This window comes from Necator americanus, chromosome I (genome assembly GCF_031761385.1).
Source record: "Necator americanus strain Aroian chromosome I, whole genome shotgun sequence".
Classification (NCBI taxonomy): Eukaryota; Metazoa; Nematoda; class Chromadorea; order Rhabditida; family Ancylostomatidae; genus Necator; species Necator americanus.
Window position 1 is genome coordinate 1,335,568 of NC_087371.1, and position 21,092 is coordinate 1,356,659.

Consider the following 21,092-nt stretch of genomic DNA (forward strand, 5'->3'; position numbering starts at 1 on the left):
TTAGATGAGCTTCTCGATTGTCGATTGATGTTCGTCCGGTTCATACAGTAGGCCGTTGTAAAGCCTGAAATTAAGGGAACGTCGGTGAAGGATGAGGTGGAGAGCAATTTTAAATAAAAAAGATATAAGAAGATAAATTGGCGAATGACAGTAAGAAAATTTTCCTGAAATCAATAATTGTGGCCAGATTATTCTGAGATCGTACCGACGACAAGTTCATCGTAAATTTATGATCCATGGACATTTTTGATATTTTACTACATTTCAGTAAATGTTCCTGGATTTTTCAAATAAACAACGATGGAAATACCGTACACCCACCTATAGAAGCAATCATGACAGTACGGTTTTCTTTCGTGTTCCCTGAACGTGCCGTGCATGTTTAGTGCCTAAATAAAAATTATTATTGAGCTGAATTCAAGCACAACTACCGTAAACATGACATTCACTGGATCTGCAGTGTCTTATGTGATACTGTAATTATACTAATAATAAATATAATAATACTGCAAAAGATAAAGATAAATAATAATGCAATAGGATAAATATAATAAATAAATAGTAAACACCTCTGTTTAAAGTATGTACGATCCTAGAAATTGACACAACCCAAAACTTGCTTATTACTTTAAGATACGGCTCGCGAGTCAACGCATGGCGATAAGTTTTAGATTTCTAATTTTTTTTTTAAATGGAAATATATCTGGAAAAAGTTACAGATCAGCAAAAAACGTTTCAGGAAGGAAGCTAGAACTTAATGCATTTCCATTGGTGAGGAAAAAGATGAAACTCATTTCATCAGCGATGCCTTGAGGTCGGTGGTTTTTTTTCTCAACAAATTGACTCTCAACAAATCATTCTGCGACAAATATAAATCCTAGATGAAGAGAAAAAATCATACAAGCAACCTTAACCGAACGAAAACTGTTCCCTGCAGGATCGGCAGACGGTTAGGACTGACGAAACAGCAAAGTTATGACTTCGAGGACTGGTAAATCGGTACTGATCGATCGTACCAGGATGGATGCAATCTTTCTGGTCGTCGAACTTTGGCACGTTTACTTAGCTTAAGGAGAGAAAACAGCCACCATACCTTGGGAGGTTTGGAAGGGGAACAGTTCTCGTATCGATGCAAAAAAGATATATAGATTAATTGGTAGTTACTTTAATTTTCGTTCGATTTCTGCATTAATAATGTCCACCAGCCGGCTTAAGGATGTTTTTTCTTTTTTTTTGCCTTTTTCGAGTAAATAGCATGGCTTTAAACTGTGTAACGTAGAAACGAATTTGTTTTGCAAAATTCTCGGGGGTTTCCTTTCCTTCATTTCTCCTTTATGTCTTTTTTGTGCTTTTTCTTTTCTTTTTTCACGTTTTTTTTTCTAGCCGTTGAAAAATAAAGTAAAAAGTAAATAAACAAGCAAATAAAAGTAAATAAAAAAGTGTTTATCGAATGACGATTTGAATAAAATGACTAACCTTCTGACAATAGCAACACATAAAATGATAGGTGTGGAATTTCTGCGCTCGTTCCGAATTTGGCGCCAGTGCGGTTAAAATCGGACCATCAATTTCTTCACTACAATAAGCGCAAACCACTGGAGCTAGTGGAGGTGGAGAACCCTAGGCAAAGAAGAAAAACAATGAAAGATAATGGAATAGGGATCCGATCGATTATTGATTACCTCGATCTGCAGTGTCCTTCTCGGTGTCTCGGATCGTTGACGGGTGCGGCGTAGACTATTCGTTTGACTCTCACTCATTGCCATTCCGTAGTCGCGTGACACCTCATCTACCGTATACTTTTCCTCCGGGACTGAATATTGACCGATATTGATTGGTTTGGATAATTTAAATGGATAAGAATGCAGGAACATAGTTATCTAGTTTTAAAGGCGTGTCATTGAGAAAAAAAGAGAATTTCTCTGGATCTGATGATTTTGGCACCACTTCTCTTCAATTCAGCAAGGTAATCGATGACTATTAATACACGGTGGTCGTAAATTACGTACCCTGGCGTTTCCTTGGTGCCGGAAACGGGCGCTCATCTTCTGGTGCGGGTGTGAGTCGCAAGCGATACTCGATCTCCTGAGAAAATTAGTGCAGTAGAGTATCACTGTTTTGGCCCTAATTACGGTATTATATATCTGTAGTACGAAAAAATATAAGAGGAAAGAGGCGTAAAGAAAATGGATTACCAGGAGTTGCTATATTTGCTGATTTCTAAGTTTGCGAGCAGAATTTACGGTAGCATCGGCAAGGATTTCTGGCGTCCTCACTGATTTGATCTCTTCGGACCGGGGCAGCGACAAAACAGAAAGCGCGAGCGACAGGAATCAGACCGTGGAGGCGAAAGAAAATCCATTCCGCTCAACCGTAGGCCCTCAGTTGGCAGTTTAAAAACTTAGAGACCTCAATTCCTTTCAATCAGCTAATTTTCGAATTCGATCAAGTTTTTTTCTGTACACCTGCTCCTTTTGAAAGAAAATAAGGAGGTTTGAACTCTAAAAGACAGAGAAAGCGGTAGAGAGCAACAAACAAGGAGCAGAGGTCACAAACTATCAGAAATTTCTGGAAGATAACTGTCTGCTGAATGTTTTCGGAAACAAAATAATGATAATAACAATAAAAGTAATCACAATGTAAATGAATAATAATATAAATAACGATGAAAAACAAATAACAAAATAAATGGAAAAGGTAAAAGAATTATTATATTATAATAATCTATTAATAATTAAAAAAAATAAAACGAGCGGGTTGCACTTAGTCAACGAATTAGTCTACGCTTATAGTTATTTGTTTGTTTATAGTTACAAAGTAAGCAAAACCAGCGGAGAAAAAAACAAAATAAAATGTCTAAGAGAGAGAGAAAATGAGAAAAGAAAAGAAATCAAAGTGATTGCCGAAATAATAGCTCATGGCTCAGGATTTTAAAGGAATACTTTTTTTCCTTAACGTAAATTTATCCTAGGAAAATACTGATAGCTCCCACTTAAATTAAAAATTAAATAATTCTACGATTTCCAGTGAGTTCTATTCGTTACTATACCTCTTTATGTGCGCTTTTCCTACCGCCTTTATCCTTTCCCTGCGATCCTCGTCTCAACACTTCTGCAGTTGCGTTCACATCGTAGACAAGCGCTGCCAACGTATCAGTGACAGCATTTTGTCCTAAACGAAACGAATTTCCCCAGGATTCGTACAGCAATTGGCTACAATAATTCCTAGAAAAAAAATCACTTTGATCGTCTTTGATCTTTCCTAATTCACGATTCATGTCTTCGGTGGAAATAGTCTGGAAAAAAAGAACACAATTTTCCTCAAAATAAAACATCTGGCAAAGCTGAACGAACGATCCTGAACGATGAAAATGAGAAACTAACCCTAAGTCTAGTGCTAAGCCATTCATCCGTTGGTGATATTGAAACACGACCAGTAACTTCCATTTCAGTTTGGAATTGTCGACGTTCCATATGCTGAAAACAGAATATGAGCACATCGATTTTCAATTTGGCATTTTTTTCTTCCGGGGGGAAATCTCCAAAGCCACGCCCCCACCATTTGATGTTGTTTCCTTCTGATGATTTCGGTGGTCTGTTCCACATCCTCTTTCAATGCGTTTAGTGTTCCGCTAACAATCTCATCCTCTGCAATTACAAAGAGGTTAGGTATGAGGAGAACTCTACCAATATCGCTTAAAAAAAACGTACGATACGTTACGAACTCAAGCACTCACGTTGGCTTGGTTCCTCTTCGTTACGGAACACCTTATTGCTCGAACGACTCTCGCTACGCCATCGTTGTACGTGCCGTTCCACTGGATCCGGGACATTTGAGATATTGGAGGTGCGCGAGTCGGTTCGTAGGTCTGAAGTATAAATACGATTTGATGTTTTCAAAAATATAAGATTGTCGTCTATCATGCTGTCGTAACGTTATGACAATAATATTTCGGAATTAATTTCCCTAACACTAATTTTTTTTGAAAAACCTTGACTTATTAAGTGTCGAAAAACGCTTGAAATTCGGCCACAAAAATAAGAGATTGAAGACCTATTGGAAAAAACATAAAGGAAGACTGAGCCAGGATTTGCTTAATTTTTTTTTTCAAAGTATTTACATGAAACTAACTACACATAGAATAGAACACCGCTACCCGCGAAATACACTGGAACAGTGCTGCGCGACTCGCGTCAAGGGCGAATTCGTGAGCGAACATAGGTAGGCATAATTAAAGATTGGTTCCAGCGTGCAACTTTGTATCTTTTAATGAATTTAACATTAAAAACGTCGAAAAACATACAAAATACATTTTTTTCCATACAAAAATTTGAACATACAAAATCCTTCCTGCTACAATTGTTGACAAATTGCATAAAAAATCCGGTCCATATAAACTTTACTTATAGCTGATGCTAATCAAGGAGCGCATACTTCATACCGTAACCTCAACTTTCCGAGCTTTCTCTAAATGTTGTTAAAAGGAGGATTTTCCTCGCAAAAGTCATCACTTCGTTACTTTCCATGCACCGAAGGGAACCCCGACTTTCCCCCCATTCCATCATGCATACGGATTGTCCCTGTTACTCACATGCGAATTCTTTGTCTCTTTATGTTAGCGGTCAATGATTCATGGCAGATGTACGTGTAATGTTGTCGTTTTTACTATACGAAACGGTTTTAAGTGAGAACGAGTGGACAACTGCCATACGGTACAGAAGCGAGTTCCTTTTTTCACTACGAAAACTCTAGCATATGTAAAAATAACCGTCATTATTGTTTGTATTCGTTAAAACTCTTGAAAACCTAAAAAAAAATTACAAAATTTTTCAAATATTTTTTTCCAAGACCCACGTGGTTCAAGTTGCTGCGTTTGTCGTGATTCGCTGCGATAATGGTAACTGTGAGAGGATACCGGCGATACGGCTGTCATCCTACTGAAAAACGAAGTATACAATCAGAACGGCCATGGAAAAGATACGTATCGATTGGTATTAGGAAGCTCGGCGCCTTATCACATAAATCATCATGAGAACAGTAGCTTTACAAGATTTCTCGGAAAAATAATAGATTTGTTTTTTTTTGCATGGTTTTGTTATATCGCACTAATTTTATATTCTTAATTTAATTAAATTTTAATAACATAATAATTTAATTTTATTTATGTTTTAATCTTATATTTTATTTATACTTTAATTATTTTTATTTTATTTAATTATGAATATTTTGTTCATAATTAAATTTTCATCCAAACTATAACACGGGTTCTCTACCATGGTCACTGTCCAAAAACACCTATTCTTAATAAGAAAAAAAACGAGATAGTCAAAAATTTTCATTTTGTAATTTCTAAATCAAACAAAAATGAGCTGAAATCAATCCGAATAATCAAATTTTAACTTGGTGAAGAAAAAAAAATTAAAACAAAAACGAATAAAATAAATTCAGTTGATAAAAGAAACTCACCTGACCTTTACTGATGAACTCACAGTTATTTGGTGGGGATATTTTTTTTCTTACAAGTGCAAGTTGCTGCTGGGTTTTTCAAGCAAAATTACTTCCTTTTAAAATGGCTTACCTTGTTTTTTTCTTGTTTTTGGAAGAGGTTTCTCTTTGTTACTTTCATTAACTCTTCAAAACAATCTAGAAGTATCCTTTCAATAATTTTTTTATTTTTTTTAACTAAAGAATTCCTTTTTTTTATCATTATCGTTTGTTATTTGATAACTCTTTGAAACACAGTCAAGAATGTCCCAAGGTCCTAACAACAGCCGTAGAAGAACTCAGGTATCTATTCTTCTGGAAGAATAACCTCATTGCACTTGGTCCTACCGGAAATTGATAGGAAATGAGGTCGTTTTCGCGCTAGAGGAGGTAAAAAAGTAGAACAATAGAGAGTACACAGTATGGAAAAATTACAAGGCACAGATACAGTGACTGTGTACAAAACGATATGAGTTTCACTCATTCGAGGACTTACGATTCCCTTAAGAGGTGAATTTTAGAGTTTTAAAAATTATCCAAATGCTATCGAATTTTCAAATTTAAAAAATTAAAAGAGACGACTTACTAAAAAGTCGTAATTTCCAGACGTTCCATCACAGTCAGATGCATCAGTGTAATGTTGCAAGAAATGTGAAAAGGGCGGGACCTAACGTTGTGGACGAACGAACGCAAAAGGAACACGTGCAAGCCGCAAAAAGTCGCCGATGTATTCATGCGCTGCGCAGACGTGGTGAGATACGTTGCGAAAACGTGCGGGAGCACGCTACCATATCCATATGTACATTAACACCGGACTCCGTTACATGTAGCGGTAAGAGTTCATAGTTAAGAAGGTTTCATGCTGTTCACATGCAAAATTGATGCAATTTCAATACAGTGCTACAGTCCTAAAGTCGGGTGAGCGATCAATAAACATAAGAAATTCCCGTTGTACTAAGAAAAATCCAGAAAGCTCCGTCGGAATTCTTTTGCGCATTCAAATCGACTCACAAGCGAAATCGATGCAGCTTTCACGTGTTCAGAGGGGATTTTATCAACAACAACGACTCAACACATTATGTTTTTAATTCCAGAGATTCCTTAAGATTTACGGGCCTAGAATTTTTTCCTTTTTTTTCGAATTTTCAAAGTACAGATCTGACGAGTAGTGCAAAAAAATTCACTTTCAAAAAAAAAAAAAATCAAGGACATAGCGTATCGTTTCTTGTAGTACGTCCTTCTATTTATGTAACTATGCATAAACCATGAAAATCCTTCCAATTCCCAATTTTTGCACATTTGTTCAAAAAACTTCAAAAAAGTGTAACTAATCGATTTTGAAGGGATTTGATCAATAATAGAATTCATAATTATCGCCGAGAAATAAAAAAGAAAATTATCTGTCGTTATATAACAAGTAAATCCTACAGGAAACAGAAAAGAGAAGAAAATTGAAGAAAAAGAAATTATATTATAAGAATTATTAAGAAATTAAGAATGTCATTGTGAAATATTATAAGAGATTCCAGGAAAAAACCGAAAAGTGGTTTGATTTGCCCCAAAAATCGTGCACAAGGCGCACGCAATTTCTGGAAAAGTTCTGGAGAACCGTTTCTGCGAGAAATGAGAATTTCAATATGCTAAACAAGCCCCCATGAATGTTTTTTATTGTGCGTTCCTCGAACGATGACGTTGACGTCAACATAAAAGATGGTTAGGGGAATTCTTGAAATAATTAAATTTCTCAAAATTCCAGAGTGCATCTCTTTTTGCGATATTTCCGAGAAAAGATGCCCAAAGCATTGTGGAGTTCCGATTTCGGGGGATATAACTCAATTTGTGAGGTTGCCGTCGACCGAACTTCATGAAGTGGTCCCTAATGATCGACGAGGCTGGTGGTTCACATCGATGATGGATGGCTGTAGTAAATATGTCGATTCATGGCTATAACTGAGGTTACTGCTATAATCCCATTGTATAGTCAAGTGAGAAAAGACATATGTTCCCTCCTTCGTTGGTGGAATTCAGCTACAACGCTGCACCAACCGTAATCCTTTGTATTTCCAATTTTTTAATATAATTTTTCCAAATTTTATTACATAATGCAATATTTTTAGATTTTTAAATTTTTAAACGTTTCTGAAAGCTTCTGCTTCGAAAAACTAAGGGTTCTGACTACAAAATTAACCTTAACAAGCGCTTGATACTATATAGATTATTATTTAGAGAAAAACAATAGCATGAAAACGAAAAAAAAATTAAAAAGTAAATTTGACAGGAAGGCCAGATTAAAAACTCTCTTCACTGATCATCTGTTGAATTTAAAATACGATTTTAATAGTAATAATATAATAATTAAGCCAATACGATATTTTAAGCGGATAGGATGAGAAGAATAAAAATTACAAAAAAAAGAGAAATAAGAGATGAATGAAACTGATTGGATATGCAGAGGGAAGAGGAAAAAGAAGAGAAAAAGTAGGTGAATAAAATAAAATAAAAATTAAGCAAAAAAAAACTAAATTAGGAGAAAAATTAATTAAAAGGAATTATTCCTTTTAATTAATTAAGGAGAATTTCAAATGTAAAAAAAAAAACTGCAAATAATAAAATAAAAAAGAAAAAACAAATAGAGAAAAAGAATGCAAAATTCCTGCAGAACAGTGTCAAATGGTTTTTTTTTATAACGTAAAAGATTGTCTTTACATTTGGGAATGGAAATCCTAACAGACAGATGTCAGCCAGAAAGAATATAGAACTTGGGAGCGTACATAAACTGCAAATGGCAACGTTTTGATACGCAATAACTCATAAAATATGGAACATTGACCGGTTTCGAACGGTAATAAAATCTCAGCCAGATGGAATAGAATTTAAAGTGAGTTCGGACTGAAATTGAAAAAGATGATATTAAAGTAAAGCAAAATATTTGTCAAATTTACTTTTACTATTGTATTATTCGGAAAATTGAAACTAAATTCAGAGCGAATTCCGGGGAAAAAATTAATAGGAAATTAGTTTAATAAAAAAGAGTAGAAGTATCCACAGATCTAATTGTGCTCGCTCAGAAAACGAGCTCAGAAAATTGATACCAGAAACAATGTTCGAAAACTTAAAAAAAAATTAGTTCGGAAACTATTCCCAGTACTGAATGCGAAGATTCTTCCGGCAAGAAGATTTTTCCGGCAGAAAAAAACTTAATGATTCAAAATGTTGACAAAAATATTCGAATTCAAAAAAAAATTAAAAAAGGCTCGAATTATGGCTGTCTCATATCTCATGAATAGGGTGAAGAACTTAATTTTAAAAATTTTAATAATATTTAACAAAATTTCCTTAGAATAGTTTAAAATCCAAGGAATGTTTCGACCTTCTACCAAAATATAGAAATACTCGAAAAAGAATAAGTGAGACTATAACCACCCACCATTCAATTCCATCTATTGCTTCGTAGCCAAATTCTTCCCGAACAATTCGGAACATTCTCAAGTGGAAAACGTTGTGGATAACTGGTAACGAAGCTAGTTAAACGTTCCTAGAGCTAGGCGACCACTACGAATAGAGCTATAGACTCGTGTCGCTCATGAATCCAGAATTTCGCCGACGATTGAAATGGATTTCGGATTCTAGTGCAGGTGGACGACATTCATCACGACGGTGCCATGAAACTGCTTGGAGTGAGAGTGAGTGAATGGGACACGTCCCAATACGGCTCGGACAGCTTACTAGTTTCGTTGTGAATAAGTCAATCCACACTGGGAAGGCGCTAATCGACGTCGCCGAGAGGGGGGCAGAGAGGCGACGTGGTGGAGACGAGTGGGCGCGGCGGATCGGGAAAGGCTTCGTCGAGTTCTTCCTGTCCTTTGGGAGTAATGTTTGACAGGATCATGAGAAGTGTGCGCAAATATGCATTCATAAGTAGGGTCGGGGAGGCAGGGAGGGAAGAGGGGGAGAGTTTTAGCGCTGACACGACGCTTTGCACCTCCTTTTGTGTAAGTGTTTGCTCTCTTAAAGAGGCACATTCGCACAATAGGCACAACGACTGGAGTACATAGCGCCGAAGCCATCAGAGTCAGTCGGAAGTCAGTCTACTTCCGCATATCCACGAGCGTCTGGAAAATAACGACAATGCGGAGATATAGTGGGGCATTTAGCATCTCTAACCACACATTGTGAATAAATCTCAATAATTAAAATATTAGTAGATAAATTTTCTCAACAACTACTTTTTTTCATCTGTGTGGGTGTATATTCGTTGTCATCTTCAAAATTATCAAAGAGAGAAGGACCAGTTCTCGCGCGATATGTGCTCGGATCCGTAAGGTGCTCAATTTTATATAATTTCTGTCTTTACTACGACAAAATGAAACATATATATTATATATTAAAGTTTTTTGTTCTTTTTTTTTTGTTTATTGGTGCATTTACATATATTTTGTTTGGTTGTACTCACATAAATAAACAATAATTAAATAATTTAATAAATCAATTAATTAAATTAAATAAATAAAGTAATTAAATAATTAAATAAATGATCAAATATTAAATAAATTAAATTTAATTAAATTAATTAATTAATTAAATAAAATGAATAAAGTAATTAAATAATTAAACAATAAAAATAAATAATTGGACGTATTCAATAAATAAATGTTGAATCACATTGTGAACCCACACGAAAAAAAGCAAAAAGCAGTGTTTGTTTTTCTCGAATCGAACGAGAATGCACTCTTGCAATTCCAGCGCTTCTTCCAACCTTCCAAATGAGGTGACCTCCCGGAATCCCGAAGTTCCCGGGATCAATAGCCGTGAAGTACTTGGGTTTTATCGACGTCAACAACCGGCTGTCAAGCTTGTTAGTGGGCGGAAAAGTGTAAAGCTTGTGCGTGCAGTCGAACACAGCCCCGAGGATGTAGGCAGAACATCGAGGAGGAGGAGGACGAGTGCATTTGTGGATATGAATCCATTGGAAGCAAAATTCCAACAAAAAACACAGTGAGAGAGAGAGAGAGTCCACATTGTTGAAACAGATATTTTCCCCGACAAAAAGAAGGATGTCCTTGGATTATGGTCACTGGAATACATTATTGGTTGGATATGTCAATAAGTAGATGGAATGATAGTGAACCACTTAAAAATTTTTATAAGATCCACATTTAGAGGTTGTTTGAGCTGCTTAATTGGAAAAAGTATCTAGGATAATTAAATATCTTAATAATATAATTATTAAATAATAGGGATCAGGATCATAAACTTAGGATTATTCAGAATAACAATACTAATAAAAAAAAGGGAATAAAGGAGTGTGATAGGAAAATTATTTAAAGAATGCTACTATCCCCTGGATAACTATTGTATTTTTTTATTTATTATATGCTATATATTATTATTAATTATATTTTACTGAATCAAATACTTTTTTGATGGGATTAATTTATTGAATATTATTAATTAAAGTTTACTGAATCAATTCGTTTTTTAATACAATTAGTTTATTATATACATATTATTAATTATATTTTACTGAATAATTCGTTTTTTGATGGAATTAATCTATGACATGTATTATTAATTATATTTTAGTGAATCAATTAATTTTTTGATGGAATTAATTAAACAAGCGGGAAATTGTGTCCGTAAAAACTATTCCGGATGGGGAATTTGTTCAAAATTTGCAGAAACTTGAAGGTAAAGGGAAGTGTGTGTGTAAAGTGTTTGCAGCTGAACATCAATTATTGTAACAGTTGTGCCAGCTGTCCGTTACTAGTCTACTTTACTCTCCTCTCTTGACACAGTAGTGGGACATACACACAACGACACACCAAGTAACTAATCCTCTATGTAGTTTTAGTCCTTTAATAATTAAATGCACTATAAAAAAGGATCAAAACTCTAATGAATATTTCTTAAGGAACTAACTAACTTTATCGATTTTATCAATTTTATGGATTTTAAGTTTTTTCGACTTAATTAGATCAATTTTCGGAATTTTTTAAAACTTTGCAATGTAGGGGCGCGGCACCCATGTTTGCTCGAAGGACCGCAGTGCGCGTTTGATTGGAGCACGGCAGAGCGCAGAGAGGATGCGTGTGACAGAAAAAAGGTGTAAGTTGCTGCGGATGCGTCGCGTTATTCGGCGAAAAAAAAACCCCAGCGCTGGCGAACGTAACCGAAATATTAGTACAGAATGCAATTTTATTTTGTATATTTATTATTTACCTGTATTTATTTTATCCTGCATTTTATATTATTTTTAATGGGGCCTGTGAGGAACGTTTCCCTCAGGTCGAATTTTTTTAACGCTAATGTAGTAAATGATTATAATGAACTTCCTACACTGCAAACAACTATTAATTAGTTTTTCTTTATTATTATTTATTTGTTATTATTTGTTCTTATTCTTTTTCTTTTAAAATTCATTCTCCCCACTTCATCCGTAATTACAGAAATTCACACATTTCAAAATTTAAATTCAGGCACTATTAGTCTTGCTAACTCTTTGAGAACCTGAATAGAATAAAGGAGAGCAACCACAGCAACTGTCCGAAGAGATTCACCTTCATTTCCATAAAGAACGAAAAAAAAGCTAATAGAGAAAAAAAAACCAAAAAAAATCCATCGAACTACAATACAATACTACTGAGAAATGTGACGTATGTCCTCTATTAGTAAGATTGACGGCGCTGCGCACCATCCACTAAAACGAGTTGAAATTTGATCTATCCTGCTCCTGTCATTCTAAGGGGAAATTGCATTTTGTAGGATTGCATTTATCTAAAAAAAAACCGGTCTGGTCTCGCCTGGAATATGAGGTACATCCTTGAATAGAGTGCGTCTCTGGAAGATTTTTAAACATAAGTGGTCGTCTCTTCAAGCAAAAAACACAAAGAAAATCATGAAACGGCTGTAAAAGCTCAGTGTTGAAGTAGTCCGGACAACTGTCACTCTATCCATGACATGTTAAAGGAAAAAAGAAAACTGAAAGAGATCTCAGCGGTCCAGAGAAATTTGCCATAGTAGAAGGCAACACATAAATAAGTAGTAACAGTTGTCCTGCATTGAAAGCGACCAGCTGCTGTTCGTTCATGATCGTAGTAATGTGTAAGCAATATAATGTAGTAACTAAGCAAACAAATCCCTTGGACATCTATCACATTTCTAGGAGGGTAGGGAGGAATCAAATAGCAAAGTGACAGTGTTTAAGGATGGGGAAATATGTTATTATAGAACAAATTTTGAATTTGTAGTAACAGTGACAGTTGTCCATTATTGATTAGATCTTGCTGCACCGCTACAAGGGATGTACAGCTATGTCAAACGATAACCATGTACGTTTCGCAGTTTCCGTCAACTGTCACAATTAGAGAGAAGCGTTCATAATTTGTCAGGTCTGGAATGGAAAATCTCTGGAAAAAAATAAAACTATTAGTTAGTTCGGACAGCAATGATCAGCTTAGCTGCTGAGCTTTTATTTATTGATCATCGGGATTATTTTTTAGGCGGGTAGAACTTTCCAGAAATCTCTAGAACGGACAACTGTCACACCACTAGTAGAACAATTGCGCATGATCGATACGGACATCTAGCACAAAACATACACAACTTTCATTCACGCCTCACGTTCGCACACCGCAGTTGTTTGAGTAAGTAACTTATGAGCTTTACGTCGTCAACTGTCACGAAACAACGACAAAATCGATGGGACACATAGAAAAGATGCAGATACTGTATCCAACTATAAATCCACCAGGATGCATCGGCGGGAGTAGTTTGGGAAATGGAAGCAGTTGAAGAAATTAGACGCCAGGAATAATTCACTTTAATTAATAATTCACTTTTCAATTCAATTATTCACTTCCAGCAATCTAATCTGTTTTATTTTTTATTTTTTCATTGGAATTTATTTCATTTCTTTTATATTGTTATTATTTTATTTTCAATTTATTTATTTTGATATACTTTGTAGGGAAGCAGGAAAGAAAAAGAAGAAGAAAAGAAAAAAGAAGAAAAACTGCCACATTTTGCTTGAAATCTCAGCCAAACACCGGTTCGGAAGCTACGTCTTTCTGGAAGGGAAGTAACCCACATGGATTTTATATCTCTTAACCATAACAGAGCTAGAAACAAGCATTCTAAAACATTTCCCTCAAATATGTACCAGTGATTTAGTGAGGAGGGAGAGAAAGAGGAAAAAAGAAAGGGAGAGAAAGAAGAAAAAAAAACAAGGAGTCAAAGTCCAAGTGGGAATTGCACATGTGTTAAAACGACCGCATATTTTTGCTTTTTTTGTGAAACAGATGTGATCCTTTTTTAACCCAGGAGAAAAATGTTTATGGCTGCTTGCTGCTTTAATGCCGATGTCAAGCACAGCTGTAACGCTGCTGGAAGTAATTTTTCCGGAAAAAAAATAGGAGACGCTCAAGCAGTGAAGGAGCAGGATTTGTCACACTTGAATTTAAGGCCCGTTTACTACAATGTGACACCTTCGTAAACACGTTTTAATAATTTTAATTTCAAAATTTTGATCAAATCTTCAGCAAAATCTCCACAAAATTTTCCTTGTTAGGTTAATAATCCCCAAACAGAAATATTTAGATAGTTGGAAATATTTGAATAGTTCAGAGAGGCGATGAATATCTCCTAGTCAACTACTTAAAAATTTAAAGATAATTAAATATTTGGAGAAAACATTTTAAAAATTCTGCATTTATTTACAATCAACGGTGGACTCTTCTAGCAGAAAAAACTCATCAAAATCGTGGCATAACCTCTGTTGCAATTAAGCCACGCCCTTTCGAGTTTGCAAGTATAATTATCGTATTCTAGTATTCTTCAAAACATAGTTCATTATGTGAAATCGTGGCACTCACAAACCAGGGATAAGCGACAACTCGTCCGAAAGACGAGCGGAGCGCAGACTTGATACATTAGTAAGAATAATACGTGATTGTGAGTTTTCTATAAATTTGCGTCACTTCGCAAAAAATATCTCTTGAATATTTTTATATTTTCAAATGCACTATATTTAAATATATATGCCATATTCCATATTTTATATTTTATACTTATACAAATATTTTATACTACTTATTTTATAGTTTTATGCTCTTATACTTTATATTTTTTATACTATACTATACTCAGGTACTTTATATTTTTACAGTAATTATTCTTAAGTAAATATTTTTATACATGATGAATTATTTACCTCTAAATCAATTCTAAATTAACAGGAAATACTGAAAGAATTTTTTTCTGCGCTTCTGCGTAGGGTACATAAAAAATCGCATAACACATAATGAAATCAAAATATTTTCCAATAATTCCAAGAAATATTCGAGTGTTTTCCCCGGAATTTTTTTTTCGATCGAATGATGTAAGGAATTTTCCACAGACAAGAATTAGGTATTCTGGAAAAGTTTGGAAATGGGTTAATAAAATGCGGAAAAGATTCTTATGTCAATGGAAGGAGATTTCAGGAAAAAAGCGGATGAAATCGTTGTTTTCCGTCGTATGTCTGTTTGTTTACAGTAATCCGCAAAAGTACTGCTGTATGAACGAAAGTGAACGCAACAATATGAAAAAAGTTAAGTGAGCATAAAACAAAGGGGCGTGTCTTATCCCAAACCACGTCGCCGTTGTTGGGAATAAGACACGCCCGACCAATCGCAGATATTATTAATATAATATTATGTATATTATAGAATATATTATATTATTACAATATTATATATATTATGAAATATTAAATATTTTTGTCACATACAAATCGGTAAGATTTCTATTAAATTGTAAATAATTAGTTTTAAATTATAAAATTGTATGAACTCTCAAAGAAGTGGTTGGAAATTGACGAGAAAAACAACCCGTCAAGTCAAAAAAAGGCAGGAGGTAAAAAAAGATAGAAGCTTAAGGGGATTTTTATCGAATACCAATATGAAAATCGGAAATAGTTGAAGCAAAAGAAAACCAGATAAATAAATTATTAAGATAGTAAAAGTTAGGTAGTAAAATAAAAACAGTAAAAATATCTATTATTATTTATTTTTTATCATTGTTTATTTGTTTTTATGTATCATTTAAATCCTCAATAACACACAACAGTACCCGATAAAAGCGACAGCACATGATTACACACAATTCTGGGTATGGATTTTGTCAAGGTATTTTTTTTTTGGCTTTTTTTGGTTTTTATGTTTCCGCATATGTGACGGCTCTTTTTTCCCATCAAACATTCTGGATGTCTTGAATATGGAAAATCATGAAACTACCAACAATAGATATCTTCTATCCGACTGGTTTTACGAATAGCTAAACGAAAGAGAAAAAATCCGAAAGAGAAAGAGTGAAAAGAAAAAAAAAGAGAGTTCGGCAGGAAAGAGAGAAAAGAAAAAAAAAAACGAGAAATAGGCAAACTAAGCGACTTCTCTAAAAAAAAAACCTTACAAGAAACTATCATGTTACCAGATCTTTTTTTGCTGGCTCCCTAATTACATAATCCTGGACTACTAGCAGATGTCAGAAACAGATAAATACATTTTAAATTTTCTTATTTTTTTCAACTTTCCCAGGAAATTTCTTGTTATTTAGAATTTTACAAGTGTTTTACAAGTGCATTTTCTATTATTATTGTTATATTTATTATTCTATTCTAGTATTTTCTGATATGATACAGATTTTACGGGCTGATTTTTACTTTATGATATTCCCCGGTAAATTTTTAGACAATTTTTTCTCACCTTTTGTCGATGCTGCTGTTTTCTCCACGTATCTATGGGACCTTATCATGTTTCATCCAGTACACAACGACTTAGAGAAATGATTTAAGTAATTAATAGCTTTTTTTTTTACAAGTGAAGTTAAAAAACAATCAAATTCCTACGTGTCGGTACAGAGATTAATTTTGATTCTCGTTGCTGAATTACAATCTAGCAGTAAAAAGGCTGCCTGTTTTGGAATAAATAAAGTAAATAAACGAAAAAAAAACAACATGAACATAATTGCGAATCGCTTATTTAAGTCACCTTTTCCAGACCTTTGATATCCGAAGCCTAATAAAACCCTTCGTCTACTCGAGGATTCAAAATCACGAGTCAGTTGCTGTTAGCCGTGGTTTTCGTGAACGGGACCCTGTTACGAACTTGAACGCTTATTTATTGTGCATTAGGATGAAATTGCTCTACTTCTATTGAAGATAAAAAGAGAAAAAAAGAGAGAAGATGAATTAAGATGAATAAAACGAAACGGATTCTTCGGCAGAAGAAAAAAAATTGATTTGAATGGATCATAGTGGAAGATATAGGGAAGTAACGTAAATCAATCACAAATTTGTTTTTTTATTGTTGTAATTTTCTAGAAATTCGCTTACTATTTTAAAAAAAGAACACTAATAAAATGAAAAAAAAAATTTGTGGAAGAAGAAAAAAATCGGCAAATTAGTGATAGTGGGTTCATAATGCGATTAAAAAAGGACAAGAATAAAATAAAAAATTTTGTGGTAGATAAAAAAAATAAAAAGTAAAAAATGTCTATTTGCATGTGGCAAATTACTGAAAATGGGTTCATTTTATGTTTTATTCATCATTTTTTTTTCAGCTCTTAATTGTATGATGGGATTATTATCAAAATGAGTTCACAACGTGAACTTACTTATACTTATAACTATTTGGATTACGAAATACTACTAAATACTTCAGAATATGAAAAAAAGCTGGAATAAACTAAGAAATTAAAAACTACCACTAAATACTTCAGAATATTTTTTAAAAAAAAGCTAGAATAAACTAGAAAATAGGAAATATAAACGCAAACTGTGACGATGCTGATAAAAACAATTGGAATCATTCGATGTAAGAAGCAACGATAAATTCGTGGAAGAAAATCAGGAATGAAAAGAGTGGCGATGATTTTCGGCAGCTTCGAGGAGCTGGTGTCGACTGAGACTGACGCGCGATGTGGTGGTGTATGGCGGCGGCTGTCCGCCATACAGCTCTCTCTATTACACTGATCGCTTCAGGCCTCAACATCCATGGTTTCTGTGGCGTCCTTTTCTCTAACTTGTAATGTATTTACTGCTATTTTTTTCTGGTTGATAGAAATTCCTATGGTTATGGAACAGCATAACCATCAACATCTGTCGGGAAGATCCACTCATTGGTAGTGATATTTTTTTATCTAGAAGGGAAAAAAAACTCCTAAGCATCTGTCCGATGACTAAGGAATGTCGTCGATGATTTCGGTGGTGGAATCCGGGGCTCTGGGGATGTAATCTTCTGCTATGTTGTTTTTGATAAAATGCATCAACATCTGTTGGGACGAAGAAACTCCATTTGAGTATGATTTCGACGAAAGAGAAAGATTTCGCGAATTTTCTTTTCTGCTTTTCTCCAAATTTTCCAAGTTCTTTTATATGATTTAATAAATTTCGCTCGAGTGCCTTTTAGTGATAGCCATCAATGGGGCCTGTGGTTATTTGAAGAACTCTATCCAGAAATAGGAATACACACAGTCTGAACTCTCTCCGAGTTTGATTTCAAAATTTATTTTAATTTGAAAAAAATAATTTAAATTCAAGTAACTTTTCCAGAAAATTCATACGAATTTGTGCATTTCAAAAGAAAATCCATGCATCGACAAAAAACACTCATGTATTTAACAGCGTCTAGAAAAACGAACCGAAAAAATAATAGCGAAAATTCAGATTGCCCTTTTATCAGAATAAAAGTAGTCAATAAATAATATTGGGTGAGAAAACAGCGATAAACCTCAATCGTACTCTCCTAATATTTAAAATCTGAAGAATCTCGCTCTATCCGGTGCTCCGACAAAAAAAACACAGTTTTCTCTAATGCTGTAAATTTTTGCACGTTGTAATGTACTTTCGTTAGGTTTTTTCCACGAAAAAAAAATCTCTCAGGAGCCGTAAAGCTGCTGAAATTCGTCGTTGTTTCCATTTCATTCGAAGTCTACGTATACTTTGTAAAGATTTTGATGCCTTTTGACTTGACGAGTTTGAGTGAAAGTTTCCAATTATGAAAAAGTGTTGAAAACGTTCCAATTCAAATCTCAGTCGTCCAGGATATCCGTGATAACGGTGGTGATTTCTTCCTTCGACAAAGTGGAAGCCCTAGCCTTTTAGTGTTTGATTCTGTTTGTTGTTGTTTTTCATTTTCTTCACTTCCATTCTTTTGCGCCTCCTCTTCTCTTCGCTTGCACACTTCGATTCGCATTCGGATTAACTGGATTATCCTCAGATGATTTTTCTTTCTATGTCCTATTTCATCCGGACGACTCTCATTCTTTCGCTGATGTCTCGCCTCATTTCGGGCCCAAAATCCCGTATGAGACGTCGCTATTTGCGGCCATGCACTCCCGCCGCGAAGCTTATATGTGGCCTCCTCATTTTCGCGTGTGCGTCCCCACACGTAAAGCTATTCATCTTCTCAGGAAGACGTCGTTCATTCTCTGTAGCAGCTTATTCCAGAGGTCCATTCACTTCCGTTCTCTTTCATTCATTCAGTTTAAAAAAAAGTGTCGCTTTAGTGTGAATACAAGCAAATAATACATAAATAAATAAGTAAATAAGTATTTGTTCGTGTCTGTGTTCCAATACGACATAGAGGTATAGGTACTGTAGATGAATGTTTCACTTCCGGTGCTACGTTTGCTTTTATTACTCCTAATTCACCTCACCACAACTATAATGGGGTACTTTATGGCTCTTTAGGAATGGGGTGCTTCCTTGCTTTCATGGAGCATAGCATTTTTTTCATACTGAACCTCCAGAAACATCTCTTTAATTTGTTCTCCCTTCCAATATCCTGCCTCGTCTGCATTTGCGTACTTCTTTTGTGTACTTTTGCTCACGTTATGAAATCGTCCATTTTTATTATCCAGTGTACATCGGTTTCAGTATATTTGCAAAAATCTTATCCATTTTATAAATTTATAAATTTTGTATGAAATTTTCCTTCGCAAAAAAATCGTCGAAATGCAGAATTTTTTTCGAGTCAGACAGTATCCATGAGTCATACAAAGGTCAGATTAATTTATCTTAGGTAAAATTGTGGATGTAAAATGCTAAAAAGGAAGAAAATTATTTATTAAAAAAATTACTAATAAATTATTCTATTTCCCACGTTGTTTTTTTAAAGTTAAAATGACCTATTCAGCAATTTTCTTCGTTCTATCGAATATTTATTGCTTATATTGTAACTGCTAGTTCAAATTTTAGCTACTCGAAGTCACTAGCTACCTTTCGAGGAAAATTTACGAATTTTCCAACAATATTTTTCAAACACAACAAAATCGATCTCCGCTTAGCGGCATATTTTCAGAAGAAAGGACCGAAAGTGACGCGTGCTCTCCAGTTTTTTCGAAGAAAAAAAGAAGGAAATTCCATTAATTCTTGTCAAAATTCTGAAGTTAGTTTCTGTAGGTGTTAGGATTTCTGGGAAAAATCAAATTTTAGTGGTAAACTAGTTTTTTTTCCAGCAGCTGGGCTGAGTACATGTAAAATGAATTACTTTGGCATTATATAGGCATTATAATATATAAGCGTAGATGAGAAAAATTAGACTAGAAAATTTTTAAAATGAAGATATAAAGTTAGAAAAATTACATGTATTATTTCTCTCCGGATCCCTAACCATATCCAGAACTAAGGCATATCCAGAACTGGAAAATTTGTCGTCAGTTAAGCGCCATGGACACTTTTTGGTAGGATTTATGAATAGTTTCACAAGTTCGCGCGTTTTTTTTCAGACAGGAATTATTTTCAGGAAGAAAACGGCTTTTTTTCCTTCAGCGTCAGTTGTTGTTTCGATGTAGGATTGTCATTTTCTTATTGATTTCCGCTGTTCTCATTGACAGAACCTCCTGAACTGGCAGAATCCACCACCAACCGCCGGCGACTTATCATCGATTCATAATTGACGCGCATTGTTTTTCGGCGCACGTCCGCGTCCTCGCAGTCCTCTTCCGGCTTCCTTTGACTCCTCCTTTCCTCTTCTTTACTCACATTCCCATGAGTGTTTACATCCTGATAATAAACCCGAACCTTTGTGTCAGTTGTCCGGTCTCATCAAAATGTTAATGGTCGCGGTCATCTGCACGGAAATCCGCTGGAAACTTCCAGCATTTCTCATTTTATGCTGCATTTGCGTCGCTATATCCACTTTTTTGTTGAAATTTTACTCAAGATTAAGGGAAATTTGCCCTTTCTTCTAGAACGTTCTGTACGGAAGCTTAACAGCTCGTATACTATTTTATTTCGTGCTTCTTTGCCCTCACTCCCTTATGTGTTTACATCCTGATAATAAAGCAGAGCATTTTTGCTAGTTATCCGGTCTGATCCAAATATTAAAGCAATGGTTACCTGCACGGAAATCCGATAAAAACTTCAGCTTCTCATTTTGTGCCAAATTTGCGTCGCCATTCCAACTTTTTTTGGGACATTTTCTTTAATTTCTGGGAGAAATTAGTCTTTTTTCTAGAACGTTCTACAGCAGCAGCTCGTTTATTAATTTATTTTGTGCTCCTAAGTACGCTGAGACCTCATATATGTGTGTGTCCAAAACCAGGGACGCCTGGATATATCTGGACGTGTA

General features: G+C 34.7%; 1 protein-coding gene across 2 annotated transcripts in view; it reads right to left on the bottom strand.

The window, feature by feature from the left end:
- The window catches only part of RB195_004163 (uncharacterized protein), a gene marked incomplete at both ends in the record, with an annotated part of 26,708 nt that continues 5,616 nt past the window's right edge, over positions 1–21,092 (bottom strand). The window contains 12 exons of one of the 2 annotated variants that reach the window (XM_013436362.2): positions 1–64; positions 322–389; positions 1,477–1,620; positions 1,683–1,813; positions 2,010–2,085; positions 3,050–3,171; positions 3,241–3,295; positions 3,384–3,476; positions 3,559–3,647; positions 3,737–3,868; positions 4,855–4,937; positions 6,071–6,114. In XM_013436362.2, coding sequence (XP_013291816.2) covers positions 1–64; positions 322–389; positions 1,477–1,620; positions 1,683–1,813; positions 2,010–2,085; positions 3,050–3,171; positions 3,241–3,295; positions 3,384–3,476; positions 3,559–3,647; positions 3,737–3,868; positions 4,855–4,937; positions 6,071–6,114 — 1,101 coding nt within the window. Of the gene's footprint in view, positions 65–321; positions 390–1,476; positions 1,621–1,682; positions 1,814–2,009; positions 2,086–3,049; positions 3,172–3,240; positions 3,296–3,383; positions 3,477–3,558; positions 3,648–3,736; positions 3,869–4,854; positions 4,938–6,070; positions 6,115–21,092 lie in introns of those variants that run through there. The other variant, XM_064179943.1, reaches the window with a different exon arrangement.